This window comes from Euphorbia lathyris, chromosome 3 (assembly GCF_963576675.1).
Source record: "Euphorbia lathyris chromosome 3, ddEupLath1.1, whole genome shotgun sequence".
NCBI lineage: Eukaryota > Viridiplantae > Streptophyta > Magnoliopsida > Malpighiales > Euphorbiaceae > Euphorbia > Euphorbia lathyris.
The window spans coordinates 7,383,980-7,397,955 of record NC_088912.1 but is presented as its reverse complement, the minus strand read 5'-3'; the positions used below and the strand labels follow the sequence as shown (position 1 = coordinate 7,397,955).

At 37.5% G+C, this 13,976-nt stretch overlaps 3 protein-coding genes across 5 annotated transcripts; 2 read left to right on the top strand and 1 right to left on the bottom strand.

Annotated features, from left to right (window-relative positions):
- Positions 1-1,143: 1,143 nt before the first annotated feature.
- LOC136222395 (protein ACTIVITY OF BC1 COMPLEX KINASE 3, chloroplastic) lies at positions 1,144-4,427 on the top strand. Its single transcript, XM_066010123.1, has 7 exons — positions 1,144-1,504; positions 1,588-1,815; positions 2,025-2,360; positions 2,576-3,131; positions 3,299-3,485; positions 3,585-3,948; positions 4,093-4,427. Exons 1-7 carry the CDS (start codon positions 1,226-1,228, stop codon positions 4,216-4,218), a joined length of 2,076 nt encoding a protein of 691 aa, XP_065866195.1. The 5' UTR covers positions 1,144-1,225; the 3' UTR covers positions 4,219-4,427.
- A 24-nt stretch (positions 4,428-4,451) lies between these two features.
- LOC136222396 (uncharacterized) lies at positions 4,452-6,566 on the top strand. 2 transcript variants are annotated; one of them, XM_066010124.1, is made up of 5 exons: positions 4,452-4,590; positions 4,682-4,923; positions 5,020-5,107; positions 5,181-5,292; positions 5,410-6,566. In XM_066010124.1, exons 2-5 carry the CDS (start codon positions 4,776-4,778, stop codon positions 6,238-6,240), a joined length of 1,179 nt encoding a protein of 392 aa, XP_065866196.1. In that variant the 5' UTR covers positions 4,452-4,590; positions 4,682-4,775; the 3' UTR covers positions 6,241-6,566. The 2 variants fall into 2 exon arrangements, with proteins under 2 accessions (XP_065866196.1, XP_065866198.1); XM_066010126.1 differs by having other exon boundaries at positions 4,565-4,923.
- Positions 6,567-8,154: 1,588 nt separating this feature from the next.
- On the bottom strand, positions 8,155-12,279 carry LOC136224231 (F-box/kelch-repeat protein At1g16250). 2 transcript variants are annotated; one of them, XM_066012504.1, is made up of 3 exons: positions 12,049-12,279; positions 10,094-10,669; positions 8,155-9,126 (listed from the first exon to the last, which is right to left on the bottom strand). In XM_066012504.1, exons 1-3 carry the CDS (start codon positions 12,078-12,080, stop codon positions 8,556-8,558), a joined length of 1,179 nt encoding a protein of 392 aa, XP_065868576.1. In that variant the 5' UTR covers positions 12,081-12,279; the 3' UTR covers positions 8,155-8,555. The 2 variants fall into 2 exon arrangements, with proteins under 2 accessions (XP_065868576.1, XP_065868577.1); XM_066012505.1 differs by having other exon boundaries at positions 12,053-12,278.
- Positions 12,280-13,976: the final 1,697 nt, after the last annotated feature.

Below are 13,976 nucleotides of genomic sequence, written 5' to 3'. Positions count from 1 at the left end.
CCGGTTACGAGTGCGAATTCACGCTGACCGAATTTCACTTCAACACCATTGATTTGGAACCACATTTCTCCGGATTTACCCTCTTTCGGATTGATCTCCATTGTAAGAACCCCATGGCATAGAGGAGAGGACAACGAATACACTTCGAAGTCCACCAAATGACCAAAACATGTTTTCCTGAACATGGCCAACTGCACTGTGGATAATCTTTGTTTCACTTTCTTCATCACCTCAGCATCAGAACGAACTGTGATAGTATCTCTCGTATCATAGGCGTAGGGGTACCTAAACGTGTCTTTGATACTCTTCTTAAGTGTCTTTGATGTCCTCTTCTTCTTTTTGGAATTAGACTTAGAATGATCACCCTTCCAAATCATACAGTATATCAAATTAGTCAAGTAAATACTCACTTCGCGAATATGACATTCGCGAACTGACAAGCGCATTTGCGACTTCGCATATGCGGAACAATAGCATATGCATCGACTGCTTCGTGGACATGAGTTTACTTCGCAGATTTTGCTCTTCGCGAAGTAAACTCATATTCGCGAACTGGTCGATTCTGTAAAATTTGATCCCCCCAACTGATTTTAACTATTTCTAAGTATCATTATAACAAAATGAAGCTATGAACCAACGAAAAAACACAATAAATTTGCAAACCCTACTTCTAAATCGCATGAGAAGTAAAATCATCGTAGTATAAGAATAGAAACGTTAAAACCTAAACAGAAATCACACAATAACATACCTTCTTGCCGGTTCTTGCCATTGGAATCGGTTGGAAGTCTCTGGAAGAAGAAATGTAAAGATTGGAGGAGTTGAAGATGTTCGTCGTTCGAGATTTTTGGTGTTCGTCGTTCAAGTTTCGCGAATGGTTTAGGGATGAAATGCAAAAGTTCTAATATATATATGAAGGGCATTTCCGGAAAGTTTTAAGGGCATAGTCTATATATATAAGTTGGTTGATAATGGGTCTTAAAATGTAAATGTGCATCCCATTTGACCCAGTTTTGTAATTTACCTTTTACGTGGAAACAGGTAACAACTACAAACTAACACAAATAGGTAGGAAGAGAATGGAGTTGTGAAAAGTGAGGGCGACACGACGCAACATTTTGGGGCCATAAAAACAAATCCATTTAAAACGAATTAACCAACAAAAAGACAACTACTGATGAAACTCTCCCAATTGCATTTGTGGAGCAAGTAACCACCAAAGCTCATGGCGACGATGATGAGCCTTGTTTCTCCCGGTGGCCACCGGTTTGCTTCCGGCCCGCGTTTTAACCCTCCGGTTAGAACTAGACCAAGAGTTAGAGCGGCTTTGGTTGAAGCCAGACCACCGATAACGGTTCCAGTTTCCAGAGATGTCAAATTAGCGGTAGGAGTAGATCGAACTGATGACCTCCAGGCGGAGGGAAGGGCTATGGCTCGTGCTGTCAATGCATCCATCTATAGCCCCGAGCTTCTTGCTGCTAATTATGGGACTAGGCCTTTCAAGGTTGCTCTCTGTCTTCTTATTTATTTTTTCTTTGTTTTCTTTGTGCGGATGTATATGAATCTAATCAAAATTGGATTTGGCAGCTGTTGCAAAGGACTCTTGAAATTTTGACAGGACTAGGCTCATTTGGTTTGAAACTATGGCTGGACCAGAGGAATGGGGTGTTCGATCAAAATAAGAGAATTCGAGCCATTGAGCTCAGGAGGATTTTCACCCGATTAGGGCCTACTTTTGTCAAAATAGGGCAGGGCTTGTCTACCAGGCCTGATATCTGTCCTTCTGAGTATCTGGAGGAACTCTCTGAGCTTCAGGTACAATTTGGGCATTTGACATTTATATCTGACTTTTTTACAATTGAAGATGCAGATCAAATTGAAATTCATAATTGATTTGACTGGAATTGAAGCATTCTTAGTGAGGGACATCTTCCTACTAAACCAAGTTTTTCTGTTGCAATTAACTCTAATCATAGTAAGCTTTTTGATTGAATCACTTTCATGTTCACTTTGCAATTGAACAGGATGCATTGCCTACATTCCCTGACGCAGAAGCATTTCTATGCATTGAGACAGAGATAGGGGTACCACTCGACACTATTTATTCACGTATATCCCCATCTCCGATTGCAGCTGCCAGCTTAGGCCAAGTTTACAAAGCACAGCTCAAGTATTCTGGACAAATTGTTGCTGTTAAGGTCCAACGCCCTGGCATTGAAGAATCTATAGGACTTGACTTTTACCTGATTAGAGGCCTTGGATTTCTTATCAATAAATATGTTGATTTCATCACCAGTGATGTTGTTGCTCTTATTGATGAATTCGCAAACAGAGTTTATCAAGAGCTCAATTACGTGCAGGTTGTTCTTGCCTAATCTCATTATTGTCTCATGTGAAACGCCCCAATACTTATTGTTGAAAAAATTAAAGGCAAAGTGTCATAATTTCTAGCTTCTTTAACTTTAGTCAAGTATGTATTGCCTTATTGTTTTGACCTTTCATGATCACAGATATTTGAGCTTTTATAATTTCTTCGACAAGCGTCTTTAAAGTCAGTTTTATTAGGATGCTGCAGGAGGGGAAGAATGCCAGGAGATTTAAAAAGTTGTATGCTGACAAGGAAGATGTCCTTGTTCCAGATGTTTTTTGGGATTATACAAGTGGCAAAGTTTTGACCATGGAATGGGTAGAGGGAGTAAAATTGAATGAGCAAGTTGCTATAGAGAGTCAAGGTCTAAAGGTTCTGGATCTAGTGAACACTGGTATACAGTGTAGCCTTCGACAGCTTCTTGAGTATGGATACTTTCATGCAGATCCTCATCCTGGTAACCTTTTAGCAACACCTGAAGGAAAACTTGCTTTTCTTGATTTTGGAATGATGAGTGAGACACCAGAAGAAGCAAGGTCTGCAATAATTGGTCATGTCGTTCACATGGTTAATAGGGATTATGAAGCCATGGCTCGTGATTACTATGATCTAAATTTCTTATCTCGTGATGTAGACGTGTCTCCAATTGTACCAGCACTACAGAATTTCTTTGATGATGCACTCAGTTACACTGTGAGTGAACTAAACTTCAAAACTCTAGTGGACGGCCTGGGTGCTGTTTTTTATCAATATCCATTTAATGGTGAGTTAATATGGTTTTTCTGCTATCCTTTTGATGAACTTACTGTTAATTTTCTAGGTCTATACATGTACTGTGGACTAAAGTCAATTAACTTGGTAATATGGTAAAAAATAGCCTCTAGGTGGTGTGCTTATATTCTGATACCTCTGCTTCTCAATTGCTTGCAGTTCCGGCATATTATGCATTGATATTGAGATCACTCACTGTACTCGAAGGTCTAGCCCTTTCTGCTGATCCAAATTTCAAGGTGTTGGCTGCTTCATATCCCTATTTTGCTAAAAGGCTTCTCACAGATCCAAATCCATATCTAAGAGATGCTCTTATTGAGTTGCTCTTTAAGGATGGAAAGTTTAGGCATGTATTCATCAAATATTAATTTTATGCTGTTGGTTGAAGATGTTGTTGGATAGTGTTTGATGTTTAACTGAACCCGTTGATTTTGTTTTGGTTCAGGTGGAATAGACTTGAAAATCTACTTGTAGAAGGAAGCAAAGATAGAGATTTCTCTGCAAAGGATGCTCTACAACCTGTTTTAAAGCTCTTATTGGCTCCAGATGGTGAAGAGCTTAGAAGTTTAGTGATTAAAGAAGCTGTTCGAGTGACCGAAGCTATTATTATGGGTTCCATTGTGGATACGTACAATTCCATCCCCGATTTCATGAGGTCTCTATTCTTTAATGGCAATGTGCGAATTCTTACAATGAATGAGACGGAAATGCAAAGCATGATAGAGCTTCGGGATCAAATCTTTAGGATATGGGGCCGCCTTCAATCCGCTGATGATTTTGACCCGGCACTCCTGCAACCTATAATACAGGTAATTAGAGATAAGTTTGAAGTATGACATGTTCATCATACTTTGGCATTGCATTTATCACTTCAGAGATATTTTTACTTGCTTCGTACTTGGAATCGTAATAATAAAACTCGAGGAAACTAACTAGAAAATGATGATATGCAGGTGCTTCAGCAACCTGAGGCGCGCAGCCTTGGGGGCCGTGTTATTGGTGGGATTAGCCAGCGTCTTGCAGCGCGGTTGTTACAACAAGTACTCCGATCTCCTTCAACAGTTTCTGCTTCAACTTAGGTGTTAGCAATATCTTCTGATAGTGGTAGATTAAGACTTATGTACTTATGAAAACAAAATGACAAACAGATATACAAATTACAACCAAACACATCCTCAATGACTCAATTGTTATTTGTTCTTCCGGGCTGCGCCTGAGACTCATTTGTGTATAATTGAATATAAAATCAATCATAATTATAAAATTGGTTTCAATAGTATTTTATTCCTTTGGTTCTTATTAAATATTTGAGATGATAGCTCATCTTATTCTATATTAATTACTTTGATTTTATCATTTTATACGAATTGACCGGTGCAAGGAGAAAATTCTACTATAATCTGGTGCAGGACATCTAAAAAAGGTGCCAAATGTCTAGTCTGAGGAATCTGGTAATTGTTTTGGATTTTTATATATTAAATTAGTAAAGAAAGATTCTGTGCCTGCACTTATAATATAAGTCCTTGTTTTATTTTGTTGTAGCTGAGAAATTGCCGGCCGAAATTCAACTGTGTATTTTACTACATATATATTGATTGCTATAGTCGGAGGAGGAATCAAGGAATCATCAAAAATCATGAAAGGCAGTGGCTTACTACCATTGAATGGAAGACGGGACAAAGACGAGGAATCACTTGTGCTATTCAAGGAGTTGCATAAACGGGAAAAGGATCGCCTTGCCACTCTCTTACAGCCCATTTCTGATGAGTTTGATCCCAAGGGCGGTACGTACTCCCACATCCCTATCCTGTTCTATGGACTTTGTTATTATCCGTGTCATGTATCATGTAATTAAGAAGACCAGAAATGTTCAAGTGCAGGGAGTTCTGCACTTTATAGAATTGCATCCGGGAAACAAGGATCCGGATATGAATTCCTTGGCGAAAACAGCAAAAACGATTATGATTGGTAATTGATTTACTTAGTTGTTAAAGCTTAAATCTCTGCAGCATTATTCTCAACTTATGTGATATTTATCAAGGTTGAAAACACCACCGGCAACTCCTCTCTTCCCGTCTCTGGAACTGGAAGCAACTTCTGCGCCGGAACTAGTAGTTCAACGGGAGATCCCAATTCTCCAACCCCTTTCTCGGGTATTTGCTATTTTGAAATTTAGTGATGTTTCTTACCATCCATAAATGTCTCAATTCCTTACTAAGTATATGCAATAAGTAGCTACCAATTAGGAGTCTGTTTTTACAATGGATCAGTTTGCAAGCAACACAGAGCCATTGAAGGGAAGCACTCCAACTCAAACTCCAACACCAAAATCAAAGCCAAAGATGGTTCCGAGGTCCACTACTCCGGTACATGGTCAAAGACCAAGGATCTTTGAGAATAAGAATCCCCAAACGATTCAAAAAATCACCGGACTATCAGCCAATCCAAGCAAACAACCGCAGAAGATTATAACGTCAGCTAAAGTAACCACCCAAAAAGAAACTCAGTCAAATATCTCAGTCCAAGATACCAAATCAAAGACTAGTAGCCGTAGCCATAGCCGAGGTGTTTCACCTAGTGTGAGGTCAAGAGTTCCAGCTCAAATTCTGGGAATTTCAAGTGACACCCCTCCTAATTTGAGGACAGATCGTGCAACCTCTGCTACACGAGGTCGACATGTACCAAGCAATGCAACATTGCATCAGAAACCAGACTCTAGTCCAACAATTCATCAGAAACCAGACCCTAATCCAACAATTCATCAGAAATCGGAGTCTATTCAACGGTCAAGAAGGCAGTCCTGCTCACCAAGCGTAACAAGGGGCCGGAAAGAAGGTGAAGCAATCTTGGGAACTCAAACAAAGAAAGTTCAAATGGGGAATAATAATAATAACAACAACAACAACGGGACTCAAATCCTCGGAAGTAGAATGGTAGACAGAGTATTGAATGCCAGAAAATTTGGAGCAGAAGAAAGAGAGTCAAAGTTAAAGGCTCAAACTACTACTAGTTGGAATAATGGAAGGATTCCTGGTGGTTTTGTAAGGACAATTCCCAAGAGTTCCCAAGACAAAGCTCCAAAGGCAATTAGCAATTGCTAAGGGAACTGGATCGGGGAAATTACTAGTACCGCACGGACAACAATTAGCGTGAGAGTTGTGTTCGTGATCGTCTATTGCTATTAGATGGTCATGCCCTCTGTAAATTATCCTCAAAAAAGTTTCAATAAAAGATTTGGCAAAAGGTACCATGAAGTCTATGATCATTATGATGTTGGTGTAATTTGCATCTAGTCTTTCATCTCAAGCACATGATTTTTTACTTTTGTTCATATTAAGCTCCCAAGAGCATTTCTACGTAAATGAGCCGGGCCGTTCATAAGCGGTTCAATAAAAGCTTGATGGTGTTTGGTTCGATTTGTGAACGAGCTGAGTTTAAGCACAACGAAGCTTGGTTCGAAAGCTCGATTATAGGTTCATGAACAAGCTCATGACCAAACTCAATTATAATGTTTATGAACATGCTTGTGAACAAGCTTGGTTCGATATTTTTTATTAATATTATTGGTACAAAGGGGGGAATGCTTTTTTTTTATTAATATTATTTCTATAAAGGGGAAAATATAAAACAACGTAGTTTTTTTTGTAAATTTTAGTTTTATAAATTTCAAAACTATGTAGTTTTGTGTTAAACAGATTTCAAAGCAATATAATTAATGAACATAATTAATAGGTTGTTTGCGAGTAAAATTCGTGAACTGAATTAATGAGCTGTTTGTGAGCAAAACTCGTGAAATGGCTCACGAGCAGCTCACGAGCAGAATGCTCGAGTTCGTCAATTTTCTGACGAGCAGAGTTTGAGCAGGCAGAGCTCGATTTGGTTTGGCTCAATTACAACCTTAAACATCTCTAATGGGGAGAACTTGGAAGAGTCTTGGTAAGTTGCTTGTAAGAGTATATTGTATTGGAGAAAATATCGCCACTTTTGGCATTTTATTTTTTTTAATAAAAAATAATATAATTAAACATTAAGATATCTTATTAGTTAACATAACAATATTTATAATTAAAATAAATTATACATTTTCCAAAAAAAATAAAAATAAATTATACATAAGATAAGATAATTATTAGTGGTAATTTTTGGAATTGCTTGGTGTTGGAGTATTTTTTTTAAGCAAACGTGACGTGGATTAAAAAGATTAACGGATTTTATGTAGACAACTAATTGGCTTAACATGTTAAAATGAAACTCAATCCTACTCTGCCTTCTGTAATAGAACTAAATTTTATCTTAAATATGTTAACAGAATTTAACTCTAATATCTGCAAAAGTAAATTATAATTAAATATCAAGAAAAGCAAGGAGATATTTTGCATAATACTACTCGTTTGATATATAACCGGGTTAGTGTACGACAATTTATTAAAAGTATTCATTGTAAAAATACTTATATCGTCCGAAGTAATTTTACTTCTAATGTTTAAAATTGTACAGTTTTACCTTTAATGTTGACAGCTAAGATAAATTTTACTCATCAAAATGTCTTCTTGGTTATGAATTTGTCATATACACTTCACATGTGAGTCATATCATAAATATATGATTAGTAACAGATGATAAACATATGATTAGACATGAAATTTTTTTATAAAAATAAAAAATATATTGATTGTTGTACGAGTTATACAAAACAAAAATTCAAAATATTTTGCCGAACTTGACATTTAACTGGTGCAGAATAATGAACAAAATATCTGTGTTTTATAATAATGTCTGAAATTGAAATTTAGGGGTAAAATTAAACGTTAATAAAAAAAATATATATTTAACCTTAAAGTAAAAAAAGATACAAATGCACAGACTAGCTTGATTCGACTGTCATATTAACCATTCCAAATAAATTCGTCAAGAAAGTGAAACGGTTGCATACATTTTTGTTGATTATTTATAATTATATTAGTAATACATTAAACATTTTGAATCCTTACACTAAATATCTTAGACATAATTAATGATTTGAAAGTTCGTATTTTCAATAAGGTAGAAATAAATTCAATCTTGCTAAGCAAGGGAATAAATTTGTACATTTCAAACCTTAGGACCAAATCTACACTTTTCCGAACATATTAGGGGTCAAATTTAGCCTTTATCCCCTTTTTCTTCTTCCCAATAGAATGTTTTAGCTGACATGAAAAATATTTTGCAAACAAGAAAATGTTGCTCAAGGAACTATCCAAAAAGAAGTAAAAATTTACCTAAGCAATCAACCAAACATTCAACTGAAAATGAGAGCCTAATGAGCAAAATATACAATTTCCATAACATGCAACAACCAAATCTCATTTCCAACTAAATATTCCAATCTTTCAGTTTCAAATGTTCTTCTTCCTTGAACGGATTCTGGCATTGTACATCAGTTGCGTTCCTCTTCCAACGAGGCACATCCCAGTACAGAGCCACATGCCGGCTCGCACATTGGCTTAGCAGCCTTCCAATTCAATGGCCTGACTACTGGATTGCAAATCCTCACCAAAGCCAATCTCACAATGTCAAATCTCCCATTTCCTGCTTCTTCCCATTTCAGAACCTTACCACCTAAAACATATAATTCCTCTTTTAAGGTAGCAAAACCGTACCCAAACGCTTCCAATGCCCGTGTGTGGTTCGGAAGAATGACTGGTGGAAGTGCACCTACATTGTACCACTCTCCATTATCAGAGTCTCTTGCTTTAATCAAGCTTTCACCCCAATCGATAACTGTATATACTCGGCCATCACCCATTACCTGAACCGAGAATTGCATTGCTCTCGAGAAAGGCCAGATATCCTCTATTATGCACCATGTTTTGTTAGACAGGTCAAAAACTTGAGATGCATTTATCTCTGATAGGCCTACTTGGTCACTCAAAATATGAAATTTTCCTTTATATGACAAGCCTAAGCAATCCATCTGTGGGTTGGGCATTGGTGGTAATTCCTCCCATCTGCAACCAAAGCTACGTTATAACAGCAGAACTCGAAATTAAGAATTCAAATGAAAGGAATTATGCTTATGAATCTTGTGTAAAAGCCAAAATCTGTAATTATTGAGACTAAATAAACTATGAAGAAATATTCAGAAAAGTACAGGAAGAATATATAAGAACAGTCTAAGAATTTGGGCTATAAAATTAAATACGCATGACAGTGGTCTGAGATTTAAGGCAAGGAGTGGTTGATCCATACCAAATTGAGAATACTACGAAGAAGAAGCTTAAAAACAACGAAGATCAAAGCCAATAAAGTTAAGTCTGAAACCTAAGAATCTTATGATTCGCGATTCGAATTGTACGATTCGAGAAGTTTACGATTCAATTCAATTCAGCTCTATTTCGAGCCGGATCCTCATCACCGTTCATCAAAAACTTCAACAACACTAACTACTAAACTCGCTCTCCTCTAGTCCGATTATTATTTATCAAGTTATCAACTTAAACTAGTTCCATTCAATCATTATCAAGTTGACAACAAGGCAAAAGAAACAGAGTAAGAAACTCAAACTCTCCATCTCCACTAAGTTATTAGACAGTCCGATTTGGGAATTAGTTTTATTAGGATCGCATTTGCATTAGATTTGAATTGTAAGTAATTGGTTGATATGATTTCTTTTTTGACATCAAAATTGCATTCCTAAACGAATATTTGATAATATTTCGAGTTCAACATGGTAAATATTTTATTTTAATATAGTATTATGAATTTGAACCGAATCTTACCATTTGATTCGAATCAAGAATCGAATCTCGATTTGACAACTATGTATACAAATAAGTATGCACACAACATGTATACATAGGCACTGGATAAAAGCATAATCACTCAGCTAAAGTCATTATAATCCAATTAGAAGTTCCTAATCAATGCTTGCGTGAAAAAAATAAAAAATAAAAAAAAATTCAAGAAGTTACATACTTGTCTGTTAGTGGATCATAAACCTCCGCAAGAACAAGGCCTCTGGGACAAGACAAGTTGCGTCCCCCAGCAACAAAAACCTTACCAGAAATAATGCTGCAAGCAAAATGAGAACGCGGTGTTTGCATTCTTGCCATGCTTTTCCACTCATTGTTAAATGGATCAAACTGAAGGACATGATCAGTTATCAATGGCTTTTGATGGGGAAGTGAGAGATCATTTGGTGCATATGATCCGCCAATCACTAGGAGTTTATTATTAACACAAACACAAGAAAATCCAAAGTGATGCAAGTCACCATTATGCTTTGATGACTTTGGCAAGGGATGCCATCTATCAGCTTCAGGATCATAAGCAACCCACTGGTTGTTAGATTGCTCAGTAAGAACAAACAGCCAATTCCCACACCATCCTTCTTTAGCTTTATAGCAGGCATAATCCGAGCTACGAATTAAATCTCTCCATCCCTTTGAGACAGCTTCAAGCCGTCCATGGTGACCATGCGAGACCATTGCAAGGCAACGCAAAGCCACGTCATCTGGTAGTCCGGGAATTATAGGTTGGTGTACATATTCCCTACAAAGCAATCCAAATGAACAAGTAACAAATCTTAACTTTTCATACAGCATACATATCATAGTTGTTAAAGGTAGTGAGCCTTGATTGCACAAGGTGAGGCACCGTTTAAAAGGCTCTCGTATTGTGCGCCAAATCTGGGCTTCGGAGCCTGAGTCTAGGCACGCCTCAGTAACATATACTGTTTTCACTAGGGCGTTAAACAAATGATTATTAATCTCAACCACTAATCTAATTTAAATAAACTTAATCTTGACCTTTGATCTAAATAAGAATATAAAGAGACGTAAATATAGAAAGACTAAAGGGATTAAGAGCAGAGTCACGTAAAGAATAGTCTCCATTCAAACATAAACTACAACATACAAACAGAAGAAACTGCGACATGCAGAAGACTATGGAGAGGACGATATTAATCTTGAGGATGATCTTCATGATGATTATTAGCTTTTCTTTGTGTGTTTTTTTGATTGACAATGAATGGTTATTAGTTTAGTAGCATTAGTTAGGTACTTAAATTAAAGACGCAAGTATATGTTAATGTCTATGTAACGTATGAACTTAATTCAGTGTTTTTGACATTTAACTCCAGGACCCCTTAGCGCCTTAATTGGCCTTGATTCATAGTTATGAAATGGCTCAATACATCAGTTGCCCCCTAAACTAGTCCAAAAAGGTTGATTGGCCCCATGAACTTACATGGTGTCTCATTAGCCCCCTACTTGCTTAAAGTGTCCCTAAATCTATAAGAATGTCATAAAAATGTACAAAGCAAAAAGTTAATTTGTTTTAAAGACTTAAAATCAAGAATTAAGCCTTTTAAGTTTTGAATTTTTTTACGGATTTAGAGAAATTGCAATGTAGGTCACTTTAAATAAGTTAAATGGGTCTCTGTAAGCATGTTCAGGAGGCTAATAGGTCATTTTAAACAAATTTAGGTGGACAATAGCTTATTGGAAGCAAGTTGATATGTAAGTTCAGAGCGCCAATCAATCTTTTTGGACAAATTCAATTCAAGGGGCTTTTGATGTATTAAGCCTTTTGAAATACTTGGAATCAATCTAGGGAAACAGGCATGCCCTTTTTCTTTTCACATCTAGTCTTGACACATGATTTTAAGAACATTGGTTCCTTACAACTTCCAGCAGGAATACAAATTCTATTGATACAATCTACTAATTGTGGAATTTAATGTGAGATTATTTCTCTCCCTCTTCAAAAATGTGTGAAAAACCTATCTAATTCTGACGAAGAATTTCTTGATCTCTTTACTAAAAAGAAAATCGATATAGCATAAATTAAATTGCCCAACGAATAACAAGCAATTCCGGAATTCACAGCGATTATGCGTAACAAGTGAGATAATAAAGAGCACATACTCACATGTATGAAACGCCGAAGACATGCTCATATACCGGTAGATGAAATCATGTTAACGAAATGGCCGTGAAAAAAGAAATGCGAGGCTGCAGTAGTGGCAAAGATCCAGTTACGAAGGATAAACGAGAAGAAGAAGAAGAGGAGGAGAAGGCCAGTGTGAATGGAGAAGGAATTTAGGTCTGAATTTGTCGTTTGTGATTCTCAAAGCTTCAACCAGCAAATGAAGTTTGCCAAAATATTAGGGGGTTGAAAGTAATTTAATTCTCGGTAAAAGAAAATAAAAGAGGATAAGATCACCTAAGATTAATATATTAACATAATTAAAATATCTCTTTTTTTTTTTTTTTTTTGGTAGAAAAGGAAAAGAAAAACGAATAACAACAAACTATCTAGGAATTAGCCTAGGGAAGCTAACCCCAATCCTATCTTCTAAGAGAAGATGAGAGATGAAACTAGGGGAAACAGGAAGGGTAGTAACGCCTAACGTCCCTTCATGGCCCGCCGCCGCTAAGCGATCAGCAACACGATTCTGCTCTCTAAAAATGTGTCTGAACTCTACGAACTCAAAGGAGGAGCAAAGCCTTATAATAGCTTTGATGAGGTTGCGATTGTTAAGACCCATAGAATGATTCTCAGAAATCATTTTGATTGCTTCCAAATTATCAGACTCCACAGAGAGCCTCTTAACACCCAGCCTTTTAGCAAGATTGATTCCAGTAAGAATAGCCCAGAGCTCCGCAGAAAAGGAAGAACCCAACCCTAAATTCTGGGAGAACCCAGAAAGCCAGACGCCCCCTACATCTCTAAGCACACCTCCAGCCGCAATCTTACCGTTACTGAGGCAGGAACCATCAGTATTCAGCTTCACAACCCCCTCTCTTGACCTGCTCCATCCCACGAGATGGACATCACAACACTGAGAGGCTCTGGCAAGGGACTCTCCTTTGAAACTATCGATAATAGAGAAAAGTTTTTCGAGAAGAAATCAGCTAAGTTTGTCATAAAAACAGTTTTATCTCCAAAAATCTCCTCGTTTCTCCATTTCCAAACTTGGTGACAGATAATAGCAAAGAAAATGTCACCATGCTCCATGTATGGAAGCAACTTTCCTCTAACACCATCAGAGAACCAGTCGACCTCAGAATGTGCCATGAAGGAAGAGAAAATATGGTGTGGGAGAATTTTCCTCCAAACATCTTTACTATTAGAGCAATCTCTAAGAGCATGGCACAAAGTCTCGATATGGCCTCTGCATCTACTGCAAGCTCCAGAATCAGCCAAGTGCCTTCTGTGCCTATCCGAATTAGTAAGAAGCCTGTCCTTAACGCCCAGCCACAGGAAACTCCTAATACGGAAAGGAACTTTAAGGGTCCAAATCGACTTCCACACATCCGAGGGAGGATCAGATCTAAAGAGAGAGAAAGCTTCAAAGGCCGATTTGCAAGAATAAACTCCATTGTTAGTCAGCGCCCAACAGTGCCTATCCAAGTCTTCCTCTTGATTACTCACCTTCACTCCCCGCATTCTAAGGAGAGTCTCAAGGCTAAAGAAAGTATCAAACTTTGACCAGATCCAGTCCCCTTCTGAGTCAACCACATCGGCAATCCTCCAGTTGCGTATATCACTAGGCGGGGGGGAAGAACACACCTCAATTAACGGTTTATCCCCAATCCAGTTATCAAACCAGAAACTAATGGACTTACCATTCCCCACCTCCAGGCCAACTCCCAAGCAGAACTCATCAAACACAGCACTAAGTCCTTTCCAGAGGAAGGAACAATTAGCAACTCTCTCTTTCGGGCCCCCAAAGATTTTGTCTTTCCGATACTTACCACAAAGGAGGCGAACCCAAAGAGAGGAGGGGTTTTGCCACATACGCCAAAGGAGTTTCATTAATAAAACTTTATTATTGTCCTTTGCTTTCCTA

Coding starts and splice junctions, on each gene's coding strand:
- LOC136222395 (XM_066010123.1), top strand. CDS start 1,226: ATGGCGACGATGATGAGCCTTGTTTCTCCCGGTGGCCACCGGTTTGCT. Junction 1,816..2,024: donor AGGAACTCTCTGAGCTTCAG/GTACAATTTGGG, acceptor GCAATTGAACAG/GATGCATTGCCTACATTCCC. Junction 3,132..3,298: donor TTATCAATATCCATTTAATG/GTGAGTTAATAT, acceptor AATTGCTTGCAG/TTCCGGCATATTATGCATTG.
- LOC136222396 (XM_066010124.1), top strand. CDS start 4,776: ATGAAAGGCAGTGGCTTACTACCATTGAATGGAAGACGGGACAAAGAC. Junction 4,924..5,019: donor TGAGTTTGATCCCAAGGGCG/GTACGTACTCCC, acceptor GTTCAAGTGCAG/GGAGTTCTGCACTTTATAGA. Junction 5,108..5,180: donor AGCAAAAACGATTATGATTG/GTAATTGATTTA, acceptor ATATTTATCAAG/GTTGAAAACACCACCGGCAA.
- LOC136224231 (XM_066012504.1), bottom strand. CDS start 12,080: ATGAGCATGTCTTCGGCGTTTCATACATGTGA. Junction 10,670..12,048: donor TCGGCGTTTCATACATGTGA/GTATGTGCTCTT, acceptor ATTGCTTTGTAG/GGAATATGTACACCAACCTA. Junction 9,127..10,093: donor TATGATCCACTAACAGACAA/GTATGTAACTTC, acceptor CTTTGGTTGCAG/ATGGGAGGAATTACCACCAA.